At 33.1% G+C, this 19,886-nt stretch overlaps 1 protein-coding gene across 1 annotated transcript; it reads left to right on the top strand.

Moving 5' to 3' along the window:
• Positions 1–1,025: 1,025 nt before the first annotated feature.
• On the top strand, positions 1,026–14,072 carry LOC100253495 (uncharacterized). The gene is made up of 4 exons (XM_002280817.4): positions 1,026–1,343; positions 8,435–9,055; positions 12,776–12,892; positions 13,014–14,072. Exons 2-4 carry the CDS (start codon positions 8,441–8,443, stop codon positions 13,833–13,835), a joined length of 1,554 nt encoding a protein of 517 aa, XP_002280853.1. The 5' UTR covers positions 1,026–1,343; positions 8,435–8,440; the 3' UTR covers positions 13,836–14,072.
• Positions 14,073–19,886: the final 5,814 nt, after the last annotated feature.

Below are 19,886 nucleotides of genomic sequence, written 5' to 3'. Positions count from 1 at the left end.
CTAAGAAATTATTTTAATGACTAGTTGATTGACATCTTCTGCGAGGTGTTCAGTTCTAAGAATTGTATAATAATTCTTTAGGACAGTTCATCCAATCTATTAATTAAACTTCGTATGTAAAATTATTTTCTATTCAAACAAGGATACATACTCACCACTTTTCAGTCAATTCTATAAAGTTCTTCCTTTACCATACTCATACAAAAATGATCACAATTCAATACTACGAAAACACTATATTAACTACATTCAAACTTATCAATCAATTTTCCTTTTTATATAATAAAAAAAAAAATCACACTAATCCTCTCATTGAACTATTATACCAATTTTCTTAAGTCCAATTTTATGAAATTATTATTTTCTTTCCTATGTTTCAGCAGACTTACCAAAATAAAATTAATCATAAGACTCTCCCTAAAATTATTAATTACATTCATATGTTTATTCTTCAATAAAAAGGTAATAAAGAGCAAAAACTACAATGACCTGTTGTCATCCTATAAAGAAAGGAATAAAAAGGCCAATGTCACTCTCCTCTGTCATTTTTATTTTATGAGGATATTATTAATTAACTTTTAACATATAGATATTTTATTTTCTGGGAAAATGTAATGAAAAAAAATGCCATATTAATGAGATAATTTTGGACTAATAAAGAGGATGCCATGTCAACAAGACAATTGCCAACTCATAATTTTTTTTTGACTAATGCACTAAAAATAAATTACTATATATTAACATTTATTAGCATCAAAATGACAGTTCAATTGTTTTTTCTTTTTTTATGCAAAAAAAAATCTATAAAGGAGATGCCATATTAATTGAGATTTGTCTTTAGCGAATAGACAGGAGGGTACAATGCCCAGAAGGGAGCATTAACTCATAATTTTTTAATAATTTATAATTCATGCAAATACAAAAATGAATTATTTTATATTTATAATTTATTTTTAGATATTACTCCATGCTTACCCAATAATTTCAAATTAAATCGGGTGGAAACGCCCACAGGCAATTGAAGCGGGCCCTCAATTTTTTTGTAACGTCAATTTGGGGTCCCACAGTCTTTCGGTAAGATTCTTCTGGAAAAACCTTAATCGGACGGCTATGAACGTTTCATCAGACGATTTTGATTTCCGAAATATCTATAAATCAACGATAGTTTTCCTCCAACAGACGCCCCTTTCCCTCTAGCTTTGTCCCTCTCCGACGGGTGTGTTTGCGGTTTTCAGCTAGCTGTTCATCTTTTGAAATTCTCTTTCAATTCTTTGATTTCTAAGTTTTCAGGTTATCTCTGTTTGCTGTAATATCGAGGTTCCTTTTCGTTTTTCTTGGTAAAGGTGCGTTCTGATTTTCTTATCACAGCAACTGTGTTAGAATGTCAGTTATGGTTTATGAATATTTGTTCTGTGGATTTGCGTTATTGTTAGGGTTTGTTTATGAATGAGGAAATGGAGAATTTCAACCGTACCAGTATGTATATGATTCTGTTGATTTACGTTGTTGTTAGGGTTTTTGATGAATGGAAATCTGGGGGATTTCAAAATTCTTTGTTGGATTGTCAGATATTCGTGTTTTTCTCGTTTGCCGGTGTCGCGTGTCTTAGGGTTTCAAATTTGCGTGTCGTTTTCTGTTTAGTTGCTGAGAAAATGGCGGAAATGGAAGCGGAGTTCTGCATCTTATACTTTCTGTTGTTTTGGTTTCTGAAGAATGCAAAATTTAATTATGGCAAACAATCATGTTATGGTCTATTTTTGTTTTCGATTCACATTCTCTATAATTTCCTGTTTCTTCTTCGTTTATCATCCCGAGGTGAGTTTTGATTCTCTTATTCCATAAACTATATTTGAGTGTAGGTAATGGCATAAAATTGTTGGTTCCTATGATTGAGTCTGTTGTTAGGGTTTTTGATAAATGGAAACTGTTAAATTGTAGTATCGTTGTATTTTCTTTTTTCTTTTTAATTTTTTGGTCAGTTGTTAGGGTTTTTGATCAATGGAAACTTGGTGGTAGTTCAAAATTCACTGTTAAATTGTAGCATCTTGGTATTTTCTGTTTTCCCTTTTTCTCTTTTAATTAATTAATTTATTTTTTTTATTTTCTGGTATTTCATGTGTTGTGTTTCAGTTGTATGTATTGAAACTTGTTCCTTTGGTAAGAAAATGGGGGAAGAGGAACCAGAAAATAAGATTCAGAATTGCATCCTCTTCCTCCATTTTCTCAACAATGACAGACAAGGAACAAAATTTTGATACAGACAATTGAAACCCAAATATTGAAATAACAGCAAATAAAAAAGGAATGGAAGAAACACAAACATGTAACAACAATCTAACAGATGATTTTGAACTTATTCCAATATTTGATTTATTGAAAAACCTGACAATAGAAAACTTTAGATTCAGAATTGCATTTCGTCCTCCTGCATTTTCTCACACATGGCTTTCTTTATTCTTCTTATTTTTATTTTTATTTTTTTTTTATTTTTGGTGATTTGCCAAAAACAGCTGTTATGGAATGTGTATTTTGCAAAAAAGAAAAAAAGAAAAAGGAAGAAGTGACAATTCAAACGCTTGGTCTTAGTTTTTTTAATCTTTTTATTGTCGACAGAAGTTACAATTGTAATCTTACTGGATAAACAATGACGCCATCACCTCATATCTTATTGGAAAGCAATGACAATGCATTAAATCCATCAACAATTTGTTTCTTTGAATAATTAAAATGCTGTGTTTTGGCTAATAATATGGAAAATGTGTGAGTTGTGGGCATCATTGAAGGAAGTGAAATTGTATTCAGAGATTGCAATTTTTTTTTTCTACTTCTTAAATTTGCTTTCTAAAATTGTGATTCATCTTGGATTTTATATTCGAGGAGGAATTGTATCTTTAACATTCCATTTTATTTTATTTAAAACAATGATGCCATAGTCTCTTACCCTATTGGAAAGCAATGACAATGCATTAAATCCACCAACAATTTGCTTCTTTGAATAACTCAAATGTTGTGTTTTAGCTAATAATATGGAAAATGTGTGAATTATGGGCATTTTTGAAGGAACTGAAATCGTGTTTAGAGAATGCGATTTTTTTTCTACTTCTTAAATTTGCTTTCTAAAATTGTGCATCATCTTGGATTTTATATTTGGGGAGGAATCGCATCTTTAACATTCGATTTTATTTATAAATGGCTTTTTTCTTTTCTAGTGTAATTTTAGGTTGACTATCGATTTTTTCTTAGTTTTATTTTTTATATTTATTTTTGGTGGTTTGCCTAAAACAGCTATTATGGAATGCATATTTTACGAAAAAAGTTACAATTCAAAAATTTGGTCTTAGTTTAAATTTTTTTTTTTTTTTAACCTTTTTATTGTCCACAGAAGTTGGACAATTGTAATCTGGTAGTCCTCTTTGAATGAACAATGACGCCATAGCCTCTTATCCTATTGGAAAGCTATGACAATGCATTCAATCCACCAACAAATGGCTTCTTTAAATAACTCAAATGTTGTGTTTTGGCTAATAATATGGAAGAGGTGTGAATTATGGGCATCATTGAAGGAACTGAAATCGTGTTCAAAGAATGCAATTTTTTTTTCTACTTGTTAAATTTGCTTTCTAAAATTGTGATTCTTCTTGGATTTTATATTTGGGGAGGAATCACATCTTTAACATTCAATTTTATTTATTTAAAATAGCCTTTTTCTTTCCTAGTGTAATTTTAGGTTGACTATTGAATGATCTTTCATGTGGCTTTCTTTATTCTTATTCTTCTTAATTTTATTTTTTAGTTTTATTTTTGGTGATTTGCCTAAAACTGCTGTTATGGAATGTGTATTTTGTGAAAAAAAGTTACAATTCAAACACTTGGTCTTAGCTTTTTTAATCTTTTTATTGTCCATAGAAGTTGCAATTGTGATCTAATAGTCACCTTTGAACAAATAATGGCACCATAGCCTCTTATCTTGTTGGAAAGCAATGATAATGCATTAAATCTACTGACAATTTGCGTCTTTGAATAACTCAAATGCTGTGTTTTGGCTAATAATATGGAAAATGTGTGAATTATGGGCATCATTGAAGGAGTTAAATTGGGGTTTAGAGAATGTGATTTTTTTTCTACATCTTAAATCTGCTTTCTAAAATTGTGATTCGTATTGGATTTTACATTCGGGGAGCCACATCTTTAATATTCAATTTTCTTTATTTAAAATAACCATTTTCTTTCCTAGTGTAATTTTAGGTTAGTTGTTGAATTTTCTCTCACATGGCTTTCTTTATTTTTCTTATTCTTCTTAGTTTTATTTTTGGTGATTTGCCAAAAACATTGTTATGGAATGCGTATTTTGCAAAAAAAGTTTTAAGTAGGTTTGGTAAAAATAAATTAATGTAAAAAACAACTTTAAGTATAAGTAAAGATAATTAACTTATTCTTAAGTTCACATCTTCATTTTACCTTTTTACCCTCATTTGTCATAGTTGCCTCCACAATATCCTTTGCTACTCCACGACCTCCACTATTACCCGACCTTAACTGTTGCTCCACCTCCATTGTTGTTTCAACTCTCCTTGGCTTCAATATCAACATTACGAACAACCACAACTTCATCAAGAGGTTACATTTTGTATCTCATTTTTTGTAAGTTGCAATATAAATGTTGTTTGATTTTTTTAATATTAATTTTAAAATAATTTGTAGTGTATTTATTTAGTATTAAAATATTATTTCATCTTTTATAATAAATACTTTGTAATTATTTTATAAAATTTTAGGTATTTATAGTACTTTAATATGCATTTAAAAAAAAAATTATTACTTTATATTAATAAGGTAAATGTTAGTCATAATTTATGAGGGTAAATATATCAATTTGTGATTTAAAATAAGTTTTAAATTAATTTTATTAAACAACTTTAATACTTAAAGTAAGAATTAAGTAATAAATTTTAAATCAATAACTTAAGTATAATTTAACTTAAAGTCAACTTAAATTATTAAGAAATAAGTATTAAGTCTTAGTTTTTTCTCAATTTTTTTATTTTCCAAAAGTTGCAATTGTAATATGTTAGTCCTCTTTGAACAACAATGACGCCATAGCCTCTTACCCTACTGGAAAGCAATGATAATGCATTAAATCCACCAACAATTTGCTTCTTTGAATAACTCAAATGTTGTGTTTTGACTAATAACTCAATTTGCTTTCAAAATTGTGATTCGTCTTGGATTTTATATTTGGGGGGGAATTGCATCTTTAACATTCAATTTTATTTATTTAAAATAGTTTTTTTCTTTCCTATTGTAATTTTAGGTTGACTATTGAATTTTCTTTCACATGGCTTTCCTTATTCTTCTTATTTTTCTTAGTTTTGTTTTCTATTTCTATTTTTGGTGATTTGCTTAAAACAATTGTTATAGAATGCATATTTTACGAAAAAAAGTTACAATTCCAACACTTGGTTTTAGTTTTTTTAATCTTTTTATTGTCCACAGAAGTTGCAATTGTGATTGTTAGAAAAATTAGGCTAATCCAACCTAAGGTAATCACCCTAAAGGGGGGTGAAAATGGTGATGGTCTCTTTTTGCAAATTTAAATTATATGAATGTAAAAGACAATCATATGCAAGTATATAATAAAACAATATAAAGACAATTACATATAAAGTAAAAGAGTAGGAAAGAGAGAATGCAAACACAAGATTTTATAGTGGTTCGGCGTAACCCAACCTACATCCACTCTCCTCTAGCTTCAATCCCAAGCTTGAGGTCCTACTAATTTAAGGCTTCCAAACCAAGCCTTTAAGCAATACAATTAGATTATGGTTTCATTTCATCTCCTTGGACTTTTGACTCCAAGCATCCTTTACACTTCTCAAGAGATACCCCATTCTTGAATAACCCCTCAAGTGATATTCCACACTTGAGAATCCCTAAGTGATACCTCACACTTATATTTTTCTTCTCAAAGATTTACAAATGATTTCACAAAATCTTAGTACAAAACTTTAGGTTTAAAAGGTCAAGTTAGGGGTCGACCAGTTGACTAGCCGTTAGTATTTAATGCTTGACAAGTAACCGTTGGACCTCGATCGGTTCTTGACCGGACCTCGACTGGTTGAGGTGGGGGTCGATCGGTTGAACAACCGTTCTGGAAAAGAGAAAATGTTTTTTTGCACTCCTAGACCGGTTGAGTTGAGGGGTCAACTGGTTCCTCATTTGGTTCAACCGGTTGAGTCATTTTTTACTCAACAACCAACTTTTTCAACTTAATACCTTTTAAACAAGTTTGGAAAACATTTGACATAATATTTTAGTTGAAAATATGAAATGATCCAATTTTAAAGGATTTAAAATGAAAAAACTCTTGGATGATTTTGGTGTATAAGTAAAGAATGTAATGCATGAAAATCCTAGTGCACCAACAACCTTACAAAGAGATCTTATGAAACTTGGGTCTTGAAAAACACTTTTAATTGAGTTCTTCTTCTTTTTAATGATTTCTCTCTGGCTTGATTTGTCTTTGTGATTACCACTTTGGAAATCGTCTTGCCTAATTACACTTGAAATATAATCATTAGTTTTAAACTTTATTTTGTTATCATCAAAACCGAGATTAACCAAACATTGGTTTCACAATGATCCATTAGTCGTCTTTGAACAAACAATTACGCCATAGCCTCTTATCCTATTGGAAAGCAATGACAATGCATTAAATCCACCAACAATTTGCTTCTTTCAATATCTCAAATGTTGTGTTTGGTTAATAATATGGAAAATGAGTGAATTATGGGCACCATTGAGGGAATTGAAATTGTGTTAAGAGAATGCAATTTTTTTTTTTCTACTTCTTAAATTTCCTTTCTAAAGTTGTGATTCATCTTAGATTTTATATTCAGGGAGGAATCACATCTTTAACATTTTATTTTATTTTATTTAAAATAACCTTTTTCTTTTCTAGTGTAATTTTAGGTTGACTATTGTTTTTTTTTTTTTTTTTGTTCTTTTGATAGGTTGCTAAAAAAAAACATTAAAAAGTTTGCATGGCTTATGACAAGAAGATGTTGAAATTGACATGGTGCAATTTGTAATAGATTGTTCCTTCCATTTTTTAAAGATTAGGTGGAAAATTCTTTTCCTTTCATTACAAAAGGTCTCATTTATTACATGATTGTTAAAATGTTTAGTTGTTGTAGTGTACTACAAAGGGTGGAGCCACATAGTGCTCAGGATGGGCACATGCTCAAAATTTGACTAAGGGGATTTGAACCCCTTACCAGAAAAAATTGAAAATAACCTATTTATTGCCACTATGCTATATGTTAACTTCATTCATTTTTGCTCCCCTCCCGGTGCAGAGATATATTATGATATTTTGCCCTCCCTCAATTCATTTCCTAGCTTCGCCACCACTACTACTACTAGGTTTGAATGTGTCTTTGGGGAATCAATTTGAAATGTACTTTATATATTATTTCTTCTTTTGCTATTTATGTTTGATGTGCATGTGTAAATAATGTGAAATTGCCAACTTGCTCTTGGAAGTTTTAGATAATTTATGTGAATGTGTACTATTTGTACTTAGTTGTTAATGTCGATTAAGAGAATGACTTTCTTGTGAGAATATGAAAGTTCTCTTTTCTGTCAATTCAATTCCTGGATGAGTTATGTATTTAGTTGTTTGTTAGATTGCCTTGCACTACTACCACTACTAGGTTTGATCATGCCTTTTGGGGAATCAATTTGAAATGTATTTTATATATTATTTCTTTTTTTGCTTTTATGTTTGATGTGTGTGTCAATCATGTGATGTCATCAACTTGCTCTTGAAAGTTTTAAATAATGTATACAGATGAGTACTATTATACTTAGTTGTTTGTCAGATTGCTTGGCCCTTGACACTTGGTCAACTATGTGGCCTTTGCTTGACACATGATGAGCTATAACTTTACTACTACTACTCTAATTTGAAATGAACTTCATGCATTATTTATTCTTTCATTATTAATATAACTACCACTAGGTTTGAACACGTCTTTTGGGGAATCAATTTGAAATGTACTTCATATATTATTTCTTTTTTCGTTATTTATGTTTGATGTGCATGCATCAATCATGTGAAATCGTTGTGCAAGTTTTAAATAATGTGTATGGATGAGTACTATTGTGCTTAGTTGTTCGTCAAATTGCTTGATGCTTGACTCTTGGTCAGCTATGTGGTTCTTGCTTGACACATGATCAACTGAAGCTTTTGTTGACCATTACAATGCTTCACTTCGGCAATTTGGCAAATGTACTCAAATATGCCATGAACTTTTGAAATTAAGAGGTGATAAAATTAGGGAAATGTGATGGTTGTGCATAATCACTTTCAATCTCTTTTATGGTGAAGACTTACAGGGTTTATTCTTATTAGCCATTCTTAATGATCATACAGGTGATCATGGAGAATGTGAAAGACAAGGGTAAAACCTCCAAACCACAATCGGAAACAAATGCTTTAGCTAAGAAAAGTGAAATTCAGGCGACTACTTTTGAGACAATGGAGACTAATGTTGAAGAAGCTATTGTTGTTCCAAACAACAAGAATAAGGAGGAAGTAACAAAAGAAAGGGATAGTAAGGAAGAAAATGCAAAAAAAAAGGTCAAAACTGATATGAGAATGAGTAAAGAAGCAAAAAGTGGAGGAAAAGTAGAAAGGAATTCTACAAAAAAGAAAAAGGTCATGAAGACGAAGAAAACAAGTAAAAAGAAAACACTAGAAGATACTAGTGCCAAGGCAACAAAGGAAGCAGATAAGCCCGAATCTTCGAAGAAGAAGGCTGATAGTTTTGGAATGATTTTCATGTGTAGTTCCAAAACGAAGAAGGATTGCTACCATTACAAGGTTTTAGGGCTTCCTGCAAGTAAGAAACAAGTGGTGCAAAAGATTTATAAAGGCATGAGGTTGTTTTTGTTTGATTTTGATTTGAGATTGATGTATGGGATTTATAAAGCTACAGGACCCGGGGGTTATAATATTGAGCCCAAAGCTTTCAAATCTTCGTTCCCGTCTCAGGTTAGTGTTCATACTTTAGAATTTTATTTAATATATTTTGGCTTGATAACTCGATTCATGTGCTTGTTTATTAAGTATATTAGATCGATTGCAAATTAGTTTGAGAAGGTGCAAGTAGACTTACAACTTAGGTGGGCTCAACTTGATGTTTCCCAACTTTGGGTGGTCTTGTGCAACTTGATTAGTAATTCGATTTGTGCTTAGGCAAAGTCTCATTTCTACTTTATTCGAGTTGGGCTCTAGTTGGAGGTTTGAGCAACCTAATCTCGTTGCTTATCGTATAAAATGTTACATTATGTTATTGTATTATATACAAAAGAGATATTATTAAATACTTTCTTTTTAATGCTTGTATTGTATGATACTTTCATTCTTTCAAAATGAAAAATGATCTCGTTTTATTTGGTGGGTAATAGTAGGAAGCCATCTTAAAGGATGAGGGATTACATGTTTTCTTTTAATAAAAAAATAAAATGAGAAGGTATGAATTAACTTATAAAAAGAAACAAAATAGAAGCATGATATTCGGGAGATCCAAATTGAAAACACTAAGACATTGAAGGGAAAGAGAAAATGCAAGTGTCTCTAACCTTGGGTTGAGACCCTTTTTGTTGAAGAATCTATCAGTTGATGAGTGTTAACATGTTGGTTTTTGTTGTCATAGATGTCTAATAGACATTATTAGATCCCACTCCTTTTAATTCTAGTTGAACTTTGCTTGATGGATGTTAGTCCCATTTTGAGGAGCCTTTTGTACTTGTTTGTTAAAACGAAACCCTTAAATAGGTTCCACAATATATAGTGACAAGAGTGCCAATTTCACTATGATTGTGCACTGAGTCCACATTATTACTTAAGTCTAACTCAGGCAAATATATTAGCATTAGAGTGCTATTAGGGGTTGGTCTTCTTGTGACCAGTTCCCTTGTCGTGGCTATTTGAGTCTTTATGAGTCCACATAAATACATACGTATGTGTGTGTGTGTGTGTTAAAAAGTTGATTCTTTATCAAGAAGATAGAGCCTAAGCATAAATGAATGCTAAGAGATGCAAACACAAGGAGGAAAATGCTAGTTTGGAGTTGAATTGAAATCCTTTGAAATTTCGATAAAGGTGGTCAAAGAAAGCTAAGGCGGCGATTGGTGAGATTGTCGAGAAGGGTCGGGGGTTTTCCTCTTGGATCATATTTGGTGAGAGGGGTTTAGCTTGGTTGCTAGAGGGGGTTGAAGCTTTGCCATGAAGGGAAATCGAGAAAGCCTTTCAAGGTGGAGTGGATTGAAGGTGGAAGAAGCTACATGTTGGAGCTGTGCAACAACATTAGTGGATTCTTTATATGCTCAATTTTGTTAGTAGAGGGGAAAGGTTCTCCTTAGTATTCCCAGAACATAGGGTTGTCCTATGGGAAAGGAAAACCTTAGCCAAGCCACCAAGTAGAGGAGCAATGGAGTTGTTCCTTTGTTTAGACCTTTGGAGGCCCTCAAGGTGGATGTTTGACAACCAGAGGTGAAGTCCTCCAAATGGTGTTTCTTTTGCAAAGGTGGTGAACATGGGTAAAAGGGAGGTGGTGAACAGATGTTTTAAGGTTTAGAGGAGAGTGGAACAGGAGAAGATGATGTTGACTGCTTTGAAAGTAAGTCTTCATCTTGTGCTTCTTGTCGTTGGGGCTAGAAATGGGCTTTTGAGGATGGTGCTTCAAGATGTCTTGTTGGAAATCTTGGAGAGTGCTTTGAAAGGTCCTACTTATGAAATTATAGTCAGTTCAAAGAGGCAAGAGTTTTCTAAGGAGAATATTGGCTACCATTTGGTGGGAAAGGAGCATGCTCTGCCTGGTTTCTTTTATGAGTTAGCAAATTTTAGAGTTTTGTGAGAATGTTAGTTATGGGCTTTGCAGAGGAGATTACATCTTATGAGGAAGATAGAGGCAAGGAGAGGGCATAGTGTTTCTACCTCATGAGTAAAGAGGAAGGCAAACTTGACATCTCGTTTGGAGAGGGAGCTTTGGAAATTGGAATGCTCAATAAATTACAAAAAAAATCTCTTATAATAAATAAGGGTATTGAGAAGAGCAATGAGGATTTGGCTTTCATTGCATGATGATGCTAAAAATTCTATCTTGGAATGTTAAGCTGAACATGTTGTGGAAAAGTGGAATGTCATAGAGTCTTTGTTGAAGAGCCTAAGGGGGAGATCTAGTCTGCTTACAAGAATCAAAGGTGCATCAATTGTCGGTTCCTATGGTGAGGAACGTAGGAGTGGGGAGATTCTTAATTTCGGAAGCAAAGGAGGTAAAAGGATTAACTGGGGGCATTCTAGTTTCTCTAGGGCAATGAGGTATAGGATTTGATTAGGTGGTTGATTTTTATTGTCCTCTTTTTTTGCTTGCTTATTGGCCTTATTTGTATACTGTGTTTGCTTTGGTGCGTCTTTTCAAGCTTTTTATATATTTTCTTAATTTACCTATTAAAATAAGTAGTGTTGCATTAAGAATAACATTTTCAAGAGGGTTTTGGAAATCGTTAAGTCGTAGGCTTTGTCTCTACTTAGGGATAAAGTAAGGGAAGCCCCTTTGCAACCACCATGAATAGGCTTCTACACGTTGTGGGTCTATGAAGTATTTGGACATTCGCCTAACGGTAGGCATTTGTGTCAACCTACCATAATCCTATGACATTGGATGAGTTATAGAGATGACGTATCAACCTTGCCCTTTCTTCACTTTTCATATTTTACTCGAATTGCAGAGCTTTTTGATGGAAATTGTGGTTGTTTTGGGGTTTGTTTCATTTGAGAAATTGACACAAGTTATCAATGGCAAGAATGTGTGTTATCAAGAAAACATCCTAGTGTCCTAGTAGTGAAGCATCCCTTTAATTTGTCAGAAAGGATGATTAGGGGATGGTTAGCTTGAGGCGGGATGAAGGGAGCATAATGATGATGAAAGTAATGACAGAATCATGATAAATTCTTTGGATTATCTTTCAAGTGTCTGAGATCTTCTGTTTGAAGGATCATGAAGAGCTTGTAGAGCTGTCTTTCAAGTCTCTAGCATCTTGGGTCAAAGGGTGATGAAAATCTCCTTGGGCTTAAGTTTTTGTTTGGGTTTTCTATGTACAGAATTTGAAGCTCTTTCTCTCTGGGACTTCTACCAAAACAAAAGTCCCTCTCCATGATAAAAGTAATCCTATTTATAGGGAAGATTGATGTCTATTCTTGACTGATTGGCTTTCATCCTTTACAAGAATGTTTCTTAGGAGATTCTTAGGTAGAAAATGAGTAATCACATGTGTTAAGATAGATCATATGTGACATTTGACGCTTACCATGTAATTCGATTTATGCAGGACATCACTTGTATTTTTGTTTGTTTATTTATTTATATGGTTGTAATTTTTTTTTATTAGGTAACTGAATGATAAAGTGTCTCTCTTCTTTTTAATTGTACTTTTAACAAATTAATTGAAGCCCTATGTCACCCATTAAAGAAAGGAAACAAGTACATTGGTATTGCCCCATGCAATCTCAGGAGGCAGTAATGGCTTTATCCTTCAGTTTTCTTGCCATCCATTATTTTGTTTTAGTTACTGCAATTATAATATATTTTTTTGTCTGGCATCTGTGTAAACTTGGTTTAGAACACTTATACAAGAAATGGAGAATTAACTTAATTATATGGAACATTTTGATCATTATTTAAGTATTCAATTTTATTTTTTTTTGTAGGTCCGGTTCTCTGTTTTGGAAGATTGCTTGCCGTTGGCTGAAGAAAAGTTCAAGAAGGTCATCAAAGATAACTACTATAAGAAGAACAAGTTCAACTGTGAATTGAATTCAGATCAGGTTGGAACTTCTCTTCTTTGTACATATTTAGATTCAAAAGCATGTGTAGCATCGAACTAGCTAAACTTGCTCTCGTGCATCTGATGCCAAATGGTGATTGCATTCATATATTGGTCAATAGGTGAAGAATTTGTGCAAGCTTTTCCAAGCTGCTAGCAAGGGCCCCAAGTCCAAGGATTCGGGAAGAAGTCTCAGAGGAGAAGGCTGTACAGCTTCAGACCGGCAGAGAAGAACCCAGCTAGGTCGAGAAGAAGAAAGGCACCCTGTATTGCATGAGGACCGTCTTTATAAGGAGCCTCCTGCTCTATATGAGAGGGAGGTGTACACATCTCCAAGGGCATCACGGCCTCTACATGCCCCATTGCCTCTTCCGCCGGCTGCTGCAATCCCTCCTCCATCATATGCTTATAAAAGGCCGTTAGAAATGGAAGTCTACAGAAGAGAACCACTCCTTGGTGGTTATGATCGACAGCATCTAGACTTGGAAATGAGGCGTCAAGATGATATTGAATACCGTGATCCCTATGTGCGATACAGAGAACCTCCTTTTTCCCATGATCTGATATATTCTGGTGGCCGGTCATCTGGATACCATCCTCCTGCAGGTCTTCGACCTGAATATTATCCTCCAGCTGTCCCATCATCTAAACACCATCCTCCTGCAGGTCTTCGACCTGAATATTATCCAGCTGGCCCATCATCTGAACACCGCCCTCCTGCAGGTCTTCGACCTGAATATTATCCTCCAGTTGGCCCATTGTCTGAACATCGTCCTCCTGCAGGTCTTCGACCTGAATATTATCCTCCAGCTGGCCCATCATCCGAACACCATCCTCCTGCAGGTCCCCCGCTGGAATACTATACTCTTGCTGGTCCATCATCTGAATACCTCTCTGCAGGATGGCAACCTGAGTATCTTCATCTTCGATCATCATATCGTTAGTAGATCCCAATCTGAGATTGGTAAAAATCTGTTGTTCAATTTTCCCGAACAATTCTTATTCAGTACTCATGGAGAGCTTTGCTTCATGTTTTCAATTAGTTTCTTAACAACATAGTGACTTTCAAACAAGGTTAGCTAATGCTGCTTGCTTTACTGGATACTTAAACAATTGATTTGTATGAAGTAAGTGGGAATTTGGTTGGGAGAAACCTCTTAAGGTTGGTTTTGATTGTGCAATATTTTCTGCATTTTGTTTAGTTTAATGGAGCATGTTGAATTCTGTTGTTTTGTTATCACAGCATGGTCTGCTTTGTTATTAGCACCCCGATTGGTGGGTTCAATGGACCATATGTTTGCTGTGACAGAATTTTTGAAAGCAAAGAACTATTTTTAGCTTATAAAAATTTAATTACTCTTCAGTCTATTATATTTGATAAATGCACTCTTATTTAGTCGTTTTATATGCTAAATGGGGGTAAAATGTAATCATTATAGAATCATGGCGAAGGATTGCATTTGAATGAAGATACAATTTTTTTTCTTCCTATTTACTAGTCTTTGCAAAAGAAACTTTTGTTTCCATATATTTTCATTTGATATCATCTTTATTGAATGAAAATTTTGAAATCAGTTTTCATGCTCTTAAGTTCGTGTATGATAGTTTTATACACCATAATATATGCTTTACTTGCATTATCCATTTTTTTTATCCTGATTTTGAAATTTTCTTTTCCATTTTATCTGGTTGTCCTTTTGAATATATTGGAAATTTCCCTGTATTTTCAGTTTGATATTTTTCTAGTTGGGTTCATTTGATAGAAAGTTAAGTCATCCTAGTATTGTATTACTGGCAGTATATTTAGGGCAAATGATCCAAATTTTCTATTAGAGTGTTGCCTAGATTATTCTCATCTCTCTCTCCCCTCTCCTAATAAATCTAAAGTATGATTTTCTGGTAGATCTGGATACTAATTAAGCATGTGTCCTGTTTTTAAACGTGTTTAATATTTCACTCTCAGGATATTCCATCTTTTTTTTAGTGTAGGGCAAGTTAAGCAACAGTTAGGGGTAAGTAGGCCAGTGGATGAAAGATTGATTTTGAACCTAGTTTTGCTCAATGACCCAACAAAGTTTAGCCCAAGCAACAGCTAGGGGTTATTGTGCTCGGGCGAAAGATTGATTTTGAACTTAGTTTTGCTCAATGATCCAACAAAGTTTAGCCCAAGCAACAGTTAGGGGTTATTGTGCTCGGGCGAAAGATTGATTTTGAACTTAGTTTTGCTCAATGACCCAACAAAGCTTAACCCTAGGACTGTACACTCAAGGAGTAATTCTGTGGCGAGGAGTATATAGAGTTGGATGTTGTAGTTGAAGTACCATCCTAGTCTTGGTTTGGTTATGTGATTCTCTTTCTTCTATCTTTTTTTTCTTTCTTTGTAAGAAATAGTTAACTCTGAAATTGATTTTGGTTCATGAAATCACTCTTTTACTAAAAGTTACTGAAGTGTCTTGATCTGAGAGATGTCAGTAGCTAAGTTTGTAAATTTATTGCAGGATGGTACCACAGATATGGATTCAAGTTTCCTCTCTGAACTTTTCACCTTCTTTCTAACAAGTAAGCAGCTAACAAATGCCTGTCCCCAAAATTGATTTGGTTTCTATTTTATTTGAGGTGATTATTGTAAAAGCTTCAAGTTTCACTATTATTTGTGTGATCATATTCGCTGTAAGTAAATTTTGCCCTTGAGTAAAAAGCATATAAAAAAAAAAAATGTGGATAGAGCAGGCACAGTGACACTGTAAAGCAGTCACTTGAAAAGTCTCGCTAAATGGTCAGTACTGTCTATGCTTTGAGAATTGTTCAACTTCCCTTTTTGGATTTGTGTATGATAGGCACAATAATACTCTAGAGTGAGCTAGATGGCAGGCCCATTTCTTGTATAATACATGAGAATTTTGTTGCACTTCCTTTAGTATAAGCAGAGTAGTTATGCATTTTACTTGGATGTTTTGTGCTGTTCATCTGCTGAAATACTATTAAGACATTATGTAAATTCAGGGGAAAATCAACCTGTATAATAAGTACATGCATAATATATTGGCACCCACTTGGAAAGGTTGGTGAAGAAACGAATTTTGTTCATAATTGGTAAAGATTTCCTCTTGAATGCGGGGTGTAATAGATGATGGGTTAAGATTACATGCATGTGGTGGGTGGGGGATTTCTATAATTCCTATTGATTAAATTCTAAAATATCACTCTCCCACTCATACAACTTTCCCTTTTTATTTTGCTTTTGGGGCTAAGATTCTGACCTTCTTTTGTGTGAAAAAATAGAGGTAGTTAAGTTGGTTGTTATGGTAGTTTGTCTTCAACTAGAGAATTGAGTGTAGGAATATTGTAAAGAAGAGACCTTGATTGCTTTGGCCTTTATAAAAAGAAAAGGAAAAAGCGTATCCACCTGAGGGCTGATTGAGTGAAGGCGGTGGTATATGGGAACAAAAGGATTAAAGAGTGTTGAAGATATGATGCCATTTTTTTTCTTTGGTTGCTTGAGAAGCTTATTCTTAGGGATTGCGTAAAGCTGAAATCCATCAATGTGGGAATGCAGAGTTTAGAAAAATGGTCCCTACATCCAACTAACGGTTTGATAAAGACCGGGCAAGTGTTTTGATGATGGCATGCCTGCCACATTTAGTTACTACACTTACTGATTAATGTTCTTCTTTTGAAGTTGTTTATCATTTGGTTCTGATTCTAATTTGCTTTCTGTTTTAGGTGTCTGTGTTCCTCTTATTCTCTTTCAAACTGTCTTCTGCTAGAATTTCATTTTGTCTAGTTCTGTTTAAACTGTGTACTACCAATCAGAGACAAGTGATTTGTTACTAGAAATGTTGTCAAATAAAGGAGAGAAATTGTCTCTTGACATTGTTTTTCCTTGATGTCTATTTGTCGTGTATTTAAATTTTCCATGATAGGAAACATCTCTCTCCTGTAAGATGATACAAGGGTTCCCCCAATATAAGGATTCCCCGAATAGAACTCTTAGTTACCTTAAGTAGCATTTTGGACTCTTTTTGTGCATATCCAAAGAATGAGAATGAAGGTGAATCATGATTCATAACACTACGTAAAAGAGATATTAAAATTCTGACAGGGGTGAGTTTTAGTTTTCATGAGAATGAAATTTTTATTGCAAATTTCTAAACAAAGTAGTGAATGAGAAATAAAATGAATTATCTATTCCAATGTTTCAAAATTTGGACACTATATAACGGTATTAGGGAAGTTACTATAAAAAGTCGATAGTAAAAAATTTGGATGCTAAAAAGTTATTACCAATATGAATTCTTTGTTTAGTCCTACTGTAAATATTAGATGAATTCTATCATAAGAAGAATCCTTTTTTTTTTTTTTTTTTTTTCTGATTAGCATGGCTTCTGTCAATTTCAAATAGTTTATTTTTTTTTGTTATTTTTGTATCTTTTATTTTATTTTTCTTTTAGGTTTTAAAATCTGATTTACATTTTTCCACAATTAAGAGCAAAAAGAATCCCTTGAAAGATTAATTACTATCCACTCAAGAGTGATATGATCTTACATTTATTTATAGTGGGTCCTAAAATTTGCATTAGTACCCAATGCTTCTAATCATGGTTGAAAATTTCATTTTTTTTTTTCGTTGAAATATCATGTGTTGGTGACCGGCGATACGAAAGAAGGGTGCAAAATATCAATAGGAGAAAAATCAGCAAATTTCGATAAAAATCATAGAAAAATCAGCTTTAGGTGATATATCGATGAAATTTTGAATTAATCGTCGGCCACTATAGAATTTCAGTGATGTTTCACCAATTCTTTGAAACAATCGGCGCCTTCTCCTTGTTTCCATGGTACTTTGATTTGACGGCTTCAAGCTCCCCCGCATTGATCTAACAATCTAGATTTGGTCCGAGCTTCAACGGTTAATACATTGTGCATCTAATGGTCCAAATTGAATCTGGATGTGATTGAACGACTGTAATTGAACCCCAACAACTATATGATGATCCAACGGTCAGATTTCACCTAGATTTCAATTTAATAGCCAATTTTGTTTTCCAACGATAAAATGAGATTCCAATAGCTATTTTAGCCTAACTTTTTTCTATAAATAGGTCATTTTTCACCAATTTCATCCACATTTCATCTTTGATCTTTCATTGCTCCCAAGGTTATTCATTTTTTTTTAAGGTATGTTTGTTTTAAATTTTAATTATTTTTGTATTGAAGTGTAATTAATTAGTATATTATTTAATTCTTTAATTTTATTTTTTTTCTTTTCAATTGTCATTAATTAGTACATCGATTTTTTTCTTTTCATTTGTAATTAATTAATATATTTGAATTAATTAGTACATATTTTAATTCTTGAATGAATTTTCATAGAATTAATTTAGCTTAGTTAATTTATTAACTTAATTAATAATATTAGTAGCTTCCTAATTTCTTCAATTTTTTTTCTTTTCAATCATAATTAATTAGTAAATGTGAATTAATCAGTACATTTTCTAACTCTTGAATGGATTAGTAGATTTTCATATAATTAATTTAGCTTAGTTAATCTATTCACTTAATTAACAATATTAGTAGCTTCCCAATTTCTTCAATTTTTTTTCTTCTCAATCATAATTAATTAGTACATTTGAATTAATTAGTACCTTTTTTAACTGTTGAATGAATTAGTAGATTTTCACAAAATTAATTTAGCTTAGTTAATTTATTAACTTAGTTAACAATATTAGTAGCTTCCCAATTTCTCCTGAAAAAATAAAGGTTATGTTTAATTAAGAAAAACACCCAAAATGGGGGGAGAATTGAGTTTTTTAAAATCTTTTCAATCACAACAAGTTCAAACACAATATAAACAAAATAAAGAGATAGAGTTAGAGAATTCAAACTCGGGTTTTGTAGTGGTTCGACATTTCCTTGCCTACGTCCACTCTCCTCAATCTCCTAACTGAGTGAAGGTTCCACTAACTTAAAACTTCAACTAAGCTTTCAATCTTCTTACACTTGGATTCCGGCCGGCTCCAATGAGCTCTTACACAATTTCTTCAAGATTCAAACCTCTTGAAGGCTTTAACACTTAGATTTTACAAGAAAAAATTGCTTAACCTAGCTTAAGGATAGCTCAAATACAAGACAAAACTAGGATGACACATAAAAGTGCACTAAATGATATGCAAGTGATAATTTAATGCACTAAGAAAGAAATGAGAGCTTTTTGGTCAAGAACAGGTAGATAGACAATTGATTGCAAGTGTTCTCTTGTCAATAAATGAAGTGGAGCTCTCAATTTATAGGTTTCTAAGCTTGGGATCCAAAAACAGCAAAAGGTAACCTCGACTAGTCGAGCTAGAGGTCGGTTGGTTCACTAGCCGTTGGAGCATTTAATGCTTGACAGGTTACCGTTGCCTCGATCAGACCTCGACCAGGAAGAGAATTACCTCGACCGGGAAGAGAAGGCTACTGGGAGAGAGAGAAAATTTTGTGCAACCCTCGACCGGTCATCAACCGGACAAGGGCAACCAATCGATCGGTTCCCTAACCGGTTAAGCTGATTGGCCATAACCTCGACCGGTTGAGTCTTTTGGCCTCGAAAACCTATTTTTTTCAATTCCTTTCTTTTCTAACACTTAGGCAAGGTTTTTAGATGAATTATTATGCCAATTTGAAAATATTTTGCCTAAGATACATTTGTTAAAACTCGGGTTTTAATGAAATCGATGTTTTAAAGAATAAACCGAGTTTTCTAAGTTGCATGAAACGATATGAAAATCCTAAGTGCATTCATGCATTCATCTTACATTAGTTTCCTATGATCACAAGTCTTCAAAACGTCTCGATCTTGTATCCATTTGGTCATTTGATGAATTTTTGAGTTTATGCCCGAGATTCTTAACATTTAAACCAATTAGTTATTTAACCATGATTTGTTATCATCAAAACTCAATTAGGAGAACCATTGGGCTAACATCTCCAATTATTTTTCTTTTCAATCATAATTA

Source organism: Vitis vinifera, chromosome 6 (genome assembly GCF_030704535.1).
Source record: "Vitis vinifera cultivar Pinot Noir 40024 chromosome 6, ASM3070453v1".
Taxonomy (NCBI): Eukaryota; Viridiplantae; Streptophyta; class Magnoliopsida; order Vitales; family Vitaceae; genus Vitis; species Vitis vinifera.
Note: the sequence above shows the minus strand (reverse complement) of the source record. Positions and strands in the feature narration are given on the sequence as shown.